This window comes from Brachyhypopomus gauderio, unplaced genomic scaffold (genome assembly GCF_052324685.1).
Source record: "Brachyhypopomus gauderio isolate BG-103 unplaced genomic scaffold, BGAUD_0.2 sc247, whole genome shotgun sequence".
NCBI classification, from domain to species: Eukaryota; Metazoa; Chordata; class Actinopteri; order Gymnotiformes; family Hypopomidae; genus Brachyhypopomus; species Brachyhypopomus gauderio.
Genome location: NW_027507068.1, coordinates 36,799 through 45,140, shown reverse-complemented (window position 1 = coordinate 45,140; position 8,342 = coordinate 36,799). Strand labels below are relative to the sequence as shown.

General features: G+C 44.9%; 1 protein-coding gene across 2 annotated transcripts; it reads right to left on the bottom strand.

Moving 5' to 3' along the window:
* Positions 1–5,666: 5,666 nt before the first annotated feature.
* On the bottom strand, positions 5,667–7,896 carry LOC143504257 (uncharacterized). 2 transcript variants are annotated; one of them, XM_076995767.1, is made up of 6 exons: positions 7,502–7,896; positions 7,055–7,398; positions 6,558–6,960; positions 6,068–6,364; positions 5,867–5,992; positions 5,667–5,757 (listed from the first exon to the last, which is right to left on the bottom strand). In XM_076995767.1, exons 2-4 carry the CDS (start codon positions 7,127–7,129, stop codon positions 6,216–6,218), a joined length of 627 nt encoding a protein of 208 aa, XP_076851882.1. In that variant the 5' UTR covers positions 7,130–7,398; positions 7,502–7,896; the 3' UTR covers positions 5,667–5,757; positions 5,867–5,992; positions 6,068–6,215. The 2 variants fall into 2 exon arrangements, with proteins under 2 accessions (XP_076851882.1, XP_076851883.1); XM_076995768.1 differs by having other exon boundaries at positions 7,055–7,310.
* Positions 7,897–8,342: the final 446 nt, after the last annotated feature.

Here is an 8,342-nt window from a genome sequence, read left to right as displayed (position 1 = left end):
TGCGTGGAGGTGCAGTGGCAGCACTGTGGAGTGTTGTGGAGTGTAGTGGAGTGTTGTGTTGTGTACGATAAGCTGAAGCAGCACAGCCTCCACCGCAGCCCATCTCGGCAACGCGGTCGCTCTTTCTCACGCTGTACGCACGAGAACATTGTTAGTTTTTTTCTATTCTGTGTTTACGATCAAGGCGTGTCTAAATCTAGGTTCGCGCTTAACGACGAAAACTGCTTTGCGTCTGACTTTTCAGTCTCTAACCCCAACGTTAACCAGTTGGTTAACCACACAGTGCACATTTTGCATGCCCCGTGTCCTTGTCTTTCTCAAGCCATAGCTTGTATTTGTCCAACTGAAGCAGCCATAGTTGAATCGGCATTTACCAGCATTACGCTGATTTACACGTCATCAAAGTACAATCTACAGCTCCGCTTGGAGTCCAACACTAACGTAGCGAACTAACCTGTGAAGTTACGTTAGTGGTCCGCACAAAGAAAAAACATGGCTATATTATATATGTTTATTTTTTCTTCTGGTTATCGACATATATTTATTGTGTCAAGCAAATTTCCATGACTTTTCCAAAACATTTGAGTATTTTTAGTTTTTCCAAAACTTATCCAGGCCTGGAAATTGCTATTTTCAAATTCCATAACTTTTCCAGGTTTTTCATGACCGTACGAACCCTGCCCATAGGTTTAGATACCGCATTGAGCACTTCGGTCAAGAGCGCTCAACATATTTCAGACGTGCGGATGCTCCACCGCACAGTTTGAACCGGTGGAAGACCGGACAACCCGTTTGGAGGCCGGATGGGCACCGACCCCATCTCCTACAAAGGGAAACATCACCCGATTGGGGTTATGCAGGCAACAGACCTCAAAAGGGTAAATACAGGAGTAAGGGTAATGCAAAAGATCCCCACAGTGGGATAATATTTCCCCAACTTACCTATGCAGATGCCGTCTGACGTATTCCCATTAACCGGCGTCCTCCAGCATCTGTAAGACAAAAAACACAAAAATCAAATTGTGCACAAGGGAATACACAAAATAATCCCAAATTTGATCTTCTGGGGCCTCATTTATAAAGCGCGTGTACGCGGGTCTGAAATGTGCGCACGCAACATCTTGCGCAAAAACTGTGATTTATAAAAAAGTACGTGGCATAAAAACGTGCGTAGTTTTAAGCAAACTCTAGAGCTGCCGTAAACCTGTAAAACATTGCGGAGAGAGAGATAGAGTGGGGAAATAGTGACATCATCTGGTTAAATAGAAAATTGTAAGTAAATGCGCAAACCATCCTCACGCATCAGTTAATCCCGAATAGATCAAGATTAAGAACAGAAGGACGCTACAATGACGTGCACACTCTGACACGCTCTGTTGTAGAACGCACCATCGGGCTGCTAAAAGGCCGATGGCGCTGTTTAGATGCATCAGGTGGGAGACTGCTTTACAACCCAGAAAAAGTCTGCCGGATAGTGAGAGCATGTGCCGTGCTACACAACATGGCACAGCAGAATGGTCTCCCCCTGATAATGACCGACCAACAAGCAAATGACCCTGAACCAGACCCACATGTTTACCCACCTGACGCACGTAATATTCAAGCAGTCAGACTGCGCGAGGACGTGATGCGTCGATTATAAATAATTGGAGAGAAACGCAAAGGTATTTTTTAACAAGCTCTTTTAATGTACTTGACATTTCAGACAGTATCCCCTTTAAGCTCTTTAACCTCATTTGTTAAATTATCAATTGCTGTAATTGTGTTTATTTGTGTTTGTAAAACAGCCTCAGTCAGAACACGACCTCCGCTTAAAGCACGTGGTGCACCGCTGGAGGCATCCGGGGCACCGGAGACACCGCTGGGGCCGTGTTGGCAGTTTTCAGCTGAATGACTGCTGTCCACTCCCACAGTCCTCTCTAAAAAACAGTGATAGTTAAATAATTTAATAAACCATTCAAGTCTGATTATTGCGTCTTTATTAAAACTATGTACGATTATGGATAATTTGTTTTTACCTGGTTCACCAGTGATGGGTTCATCAGCCAAGTCTGTATCGCCCTCCTTTTCAGTCACCACGCCACTTAACAGGGGTTCCCCAATTAAACATGCCATCCTCTCATGAAAAGGAGGCGGAGAAAGTGTGGCCTTTCCCCCACCAGTAGCACTTGCACTCTTCCTGTGCAAAGATATCCGTTTCTTTGCATCTACTTTCAAGTCCGACCATTTCTTTTTTACTTCTGCAACAGTGCGGCTTGTAAAGCTTACATTGTTAACAGCTGCAGCCACATGTTGCCACTCAACAAACTTGCGTTTGTTTGTCACTCCACTATTAAGGCTCCCAAACAACACATTTTTCCTTGCCTCGACCTCTGAAACAAGGACTTCCACTTCACATTCTCCAAATTTTCGTTTTTTCATCTTTCTCATCCATTATTCCGCTTCAAAAAGAATGGGGCAAGCTGCCATTTAAATATTTATGAGTGATTTGCATTGACCATTTATGGGTAAAAGTGGGCGGGGCGGAGGCGGAACGTGCGGCTGATTCAGCTGCGCTCAGTTTGAAGATGGTTGTGATTTATAAAGAGGAAACGTGCAGGTGTGCGTACGCAGGGTTTTATAAATCAGAATTTTTTTGTGCGCACGCAATTTCCTGGTTTTGAGCGCACATACATTTTCACTCCAGATTCCACGCAAAGTTTTATAAATGAGGCCCCTGGTGAGGAAACTCTACAAATTACTTAGGGCTTATCATCATTTGATCAACATCTCCTCGGGAAAAAAATGAGGAACCTCTCACTTTTATGAGGATCACCCATTTCCTTTCGGGAGTGACAAGACCTGCCAATCCGACTCCCCTTACCACAACCTTAGTGGAGGGCAATGCCAAAAATTGGTCACACACAACACTCCTCATCTTACGGGACCACTATGAGGCCCTAATAGCAGAGGAGAGTGGGGCTTTATTGGATTTAATGCACGAAGACTGGCAGACAGCCCTAACAGTAGCGTCTGGTTGGTACTCCAGGAAATACCCCAGGAAATTTTCTGAGAGGGCAATCACAAAATTACGTGATTTGTTGGAGGAACAGGATGTCCCCCAAGGGGAGACTGGAGAAGACTTACCTCCAGAGGAGGAACCAACAGATCATGCAAAACAAACTTGCATGACTGAATTGTCCCCACTTCCACCAGCAACCATGATCTCTTCTCCAATACTCCAGACTCACATTCCGGGACCTGAGGAAGAGCAATCACTCATCTGTGAGGTCCATGACAGTGTGCAAACCTGCATTGTCTGAACCGTGCTCGGCCCTAATAGGGGATCACCCTGAGTTGGAGGAGATTGATCCTTACCCAACCACGCAGGTGACAGGTATTGCACCAGCACCCCAGAGGTCACGGGTAAGATGCCGCTCACCACCACTCTTGGAGATCCACAATGAGCAAGGGACCTCCCCTCAGGCCCCCCAAGTGGAATGGGAGCTGAATGCCTCTGAGGAATCAATGGAGTGTAGCCTTCCCACAGACATTAGTGATGATGGGACGTCACTACCTGATCCCCTCGGTACATCACTCAGGGAGGAGATAGAGATCAATCTCCTGCCCGTTCCACTCACGGGACAGAAAAGCCTGACTACAGTGCCCAGTACTAAAACGAGCCCGTCTCCACTGGAGTCACGGATATACACACCGATCACCCATGTCATAACAGACAGGAAAACTTCCACCTCGGGCATGACCATCAGGAGGAAATTTCTTATCCTGGGGGATTCTAATTTGGACAAGATCCCACGACACACATACCTGAATCTACAAATAGATAGCTTCACAGGTGCTCATTTCAAACATGTGGAAAGCATAATTAAGAGGGCGAATGCGAATGTTGTCCCTGAAAAAATCATCCTGTCGTTTGGGATCCAACACCGATCCCAAAGATGTAGACAGACAGCAGTAAAACAACTGCAAAGTGCCATTAGGATGGTGCACCAAAGGTTCCCCTCTGCTCAAATTTGTGTGCCTGTAATAAATTTTTCCACACACATCAAAGAGGAGGAACGGGTTATCCTAACGGGGCTTAACAAGTTTATAGGATCCCAATATTTTACCTCCCCTTCCAGCAGCACAGTTCAAGGTGGTTAGAGATGGCATTCACTGGACACCTACTTGTGCCACAGCAATGCTGGATCATTGGATGAACCATTTTATACTTGGGCAAAAACAGGTTTATCTCTGGGAGAGTGGAGGAACAGAGTTGCCCTATTCTTTCTTCTATCCCGGTCCCTAAGGCCTAACCGTCCCCATCTCCTGTGCCCACCTTCCCTATCCTACTCCCTTCCCTTAACCTAACCCTAACCACTCTATTCCGGCCCCTAAGGCCTAACCGCCCCTATCTTCTCTGCCCACCTTCCCTATCCTACTCCCTTCCCTAACCCTAACCACTCTATCCTGGCCCCTAAGGCCCAACCGCCCCTATCTCCTGTGCCCACCTTCCCTATCATACTCCCTTCCCTAACCCTAACCACTCTATCCCGGTCCCTGAGGCCTAACCGTCTCCATCTCCTGGCCCCTAACCCTAAACATCTGTCTCTCTTTCCTTCACAGCCATCTCTCTCTTCTCTGTTCTTCTCTCAGCCCCTCATTTCATTTAGTATTCATGTCTCCCCCTTTCCCACCCCCAAGTCTCTATTCTGGGATTTCTGAGGGAAATGGGAGTGTGCATGCTTGGGTGACATATGATGTGTGGCAGGCCAGTGCACAACGTGAGCCCAGCACCAGTTTCCTAATTCAGGATTTGGTCTGGGCCGCGGTCTTTCACCCTACCCTAACCCTAACCACTTATACACTATTTTAAACCACTTTGGGGCTAATTGAATGGGTTCTTATGGAAAACCCTAAAAAGCCACTTCTACACTATTTAAATCAATTTCACTTTGGTGCTAAATGAATGGGTTCTCATGGAAAATCCTAAAAATTACTTCTACACTAATTAAACCACTTATACACTATTTTGAACCACGTTGGTGCTAAATGAATGGGTTCTTATGGAAAACCCTAAAAAGCAACTTCTACACTATTTAACACTAGGAACCTGACTTTAACACTCGGAAGGCTTAGTAAGGTCCATGTAGCCCACTCCCCTGCTGTGATAGGATTAACGCCCATTGTCTTGGTAATGCGGTGGAAGCGTCTCACCCCCAAGCTCATACGCCTGCCAAAGCACAAGCGGCTCACCTCCAAGCTCATACAAAGCACCAAACGTGATACTTCACGAAAAACTTGGTTACAAACAAGCAGACTGTATATGTTACCGATCCTACAACAAACAGCGGAAATTTTGTAGACTCGTGTTTCAAAAGGTACAATTCAAGCGCACGTAGAGACGAGTTTCTCAAATGAGTCCCGTCAAACAATAAAAATAAATAAAATTGTTTGAACCTCTTTGTATATTGTTTGAAGCTCTTTGTATATTTACTACACTATATAATATTTGTTACACTTTCTGTTTCCGCGTTTGAAAAGCTAAGAAATTATATGGCGCAATTATATAAATGTTGTGATCTAAACAGCAGACTGGAAAAGGAGAGGAAAAGACAAGAAGAACAAATTCATGTGCTGTAAAACAACTTTATTTTGATCAAACATGGATGTCTATTCCGGGTTTCTTGAAGTGGAATGTCAAGAATGTTGAGGGTGTCTTGAAGTTGAGGGTGTACTCGCCAGATGCACTTGCCGCATGCAACACACGCGTTGATGCTGTGGAGAACAATTCAAAGTACACCTTACATTTTGAATAAAATCTTTCAGAAGACAAAAATACGTAACATATGTGGTGTTACGTATGTAGGCCTACTTATCAACATACCTTCATGTAGTTGTAGCCAACAGTTGCTACACAGCCAGGGTGTACTCGCCGCATGCAACGGGCCACCGGCGTGTTCCTGCGCGCACTGTGTATGCACGCACCTTCATGATGTCTGTCAACGGCGCACTGCAAAGAACAAAGTACATGTTATATTTTGAACGAATTCATTCATGTGTACCAGCCAGGGACCCTCTTTCTTACATTTGTGACAGGTTCATCGCTGCCAAGGTCAACGGGCCACCGGCGTGTTCCTGCGCGCACTGTGTATGCACGCACAGAAGTACATGTTGTATTTAGAACGAATTCATTCATGTATAAATTGATTCTGTGAAAATATCACAGGCATGGGTCATAACAGAACGGGAATCCAATTCCAGCAACCATGAGAAAAATAACCAGCAACCACCACGAGAAATAAACAGAGGACTAACACGGAAACAGACATGAAATGGCAGGAGATGCGGGGCAGGCCGTGACACCTGGTGTCATGATGTGCGACTGGAACAGAAAGAGAAGAGATTTTTGGTTATGTTCAAATAATAGTGTGTGTGTATATATATGTGTGTGTGATTGGTTGTCTGTAACGTAGCTGTGTTAACAATTGTAAAGCGCCTTGGGTATTTAGATAAGGCGCTATATAAATTGAAACATTTATTCATTCATATATATATAAATATACTTATCGACATACCTTCATGTAGTTTTAGGTACACAGTTGCCACACAGCCAGGGACATTCTGCCCACTTCTACACTTGCGACAGGTGTACTTGCCGCATGCAGCGCACGGGGTTATGCTGTGGTTCTGGTTGCAGTTTGTCTGCACCTGACACGTAGTCTTCTTTCCAGGAGCAGGCGAAGGACGTGGCGTTCTCTTCAACTCCTTTTTCTGTAGGAAACGAAGACAGAGTTCCTCAGCAAGAGCACACATAAAAACTCTCCTACTCTCTGTGGACCCCGTACATGCCGTGTACAAAACATGCGCATTCATCGCTGCCAGGTCAAGTATGTTATAAAACACTGCAACGGGCCACCGGCGTGTTCCTGCGCGCACTGTGTATGCACGCGCCTTCTGGTCCATGATGTCAACGGCGCACTGCAAAGAACAAATACAAAGAAGTACATGTTATATTTTGAATAAATTCATTCATGTATGATAAATTGATTTATCAATGCCAACACATGCATACCTTCGTCCGGTTGTAGTCCGTCACAGTGTTTGGCTTCCTTTTGCGGTCGTCTGCAATCTCCACGTGCGTGTGCATAGTGCTCAGAACGCAAACTGTTTTGCTGGGCTTGGAGGCATACACCGTCAGAAGCGCATCATCGGATCTGTACACCTCCGTTGACAACTTCTCACGTCCCTTGGCGTTTTTTGGCTTCCAAAGGAACTTCTCGGCGAATCTTGTTCATTGTCCCAAGCAGAGTCGTGTTACATTCCAGCAGCTTCTTAGCCAGGGAAAGAGATGTGAAAAAATTGTCTGTGGCTACAGTTCTGCCCTTGCCCAGGTATGGCTTCATAAGCTTCATCACGCTGTATTAGTAAAAGTAAACAAATGACGCTAGGTAAATTACACGTACTAAATATCATTCAAACACAAGCAGAAACACTGGAAAGAAATATGAAGTTACTATACCTTTGCATGCTCTGTAGGCCAGGACGGCTCAACGAATGTTGAATTAGGCGAACAGCTGCTGACACGAGAGCGTGCGATGCCAACCTTCTCCCAAAAAGTTCCATCTTTTGCCCATACGGTTGGTGCAGGTGTGGTGTCAGCCTGTGTCCGTCTCTTCCTTGGAGGGCTCTGTTGTACCTCATCCGATGTACTGCTTCTTTCTTCATCGGATGAATCGCTGGTCAAAAAACAGGAGGGTCCTTCTCTCGCATCGGACTCACAGCAGTCCTCATTGGTCAGCAAAGCCGCAACTTCTTGACCGGTGAACGTCCTCTGTCTTGCCATGGTGTTTTGCGTCGTCTCCACACAGGATAGTAGTGAAAATGTAAGTCGCCTGCCTTTGGGTTTCAGCTTTTATCATGACTCTGAAGAACACACCCACAACAGCGCATACTAATTATACTTTATTATAATAGGTGGCCCTTCACACATAACGCCGAAACCGGGCTAATCCCATGCATACACGGGAACAATAAAAGGTGATTGGACCCGTGATAATGGTTCACGGCAATCCGTGAATATCAGTCAAACACAAGCATAAACACTGCAAAAAAATATTATGTTACTTACTATGCTGTATGAGTAAAAATAAATAAATGACGCTAAGTTATTTACACGAACGAAATATCTTATTTACACGAATGAAATATCAGTCAAACACAAGCATAAACACTGCAAAAAAATATTATATTACTATGCTGTATGAGTAAAAATAAATAAATGTAAAAATAAATATTACTTTACCTTTATTACTTTGTTGCTGCTATTGAAGTGCATACACAAGAAAATCTGGGACGCTTGC

Excerpts from the sequence above, each read along its gene's own strand:
- LOC143504257 (XM_076995767.1), bottom strand. The coding sequence starts at position 7,129 with ATGCACACGCACGTGGAGATTGCAGACGACCGCAAAAGGAAGCCAAAC. Across the intron at positions 6,961-7,054 it reads CGGACTACAACCGGACGAAG|TGCGCCGTTGACATCATGGA; the intron begins GTATGCATGTGT and ends TGTTCTTTGCAG. Across the intron at positions 6,365-6,557 it reads GTACCTAAAACTACATGAAG|TCGCACATCATGACACCAGG; the intron begins GTATGTCGATAA and ends TTTCTGTTCCAG.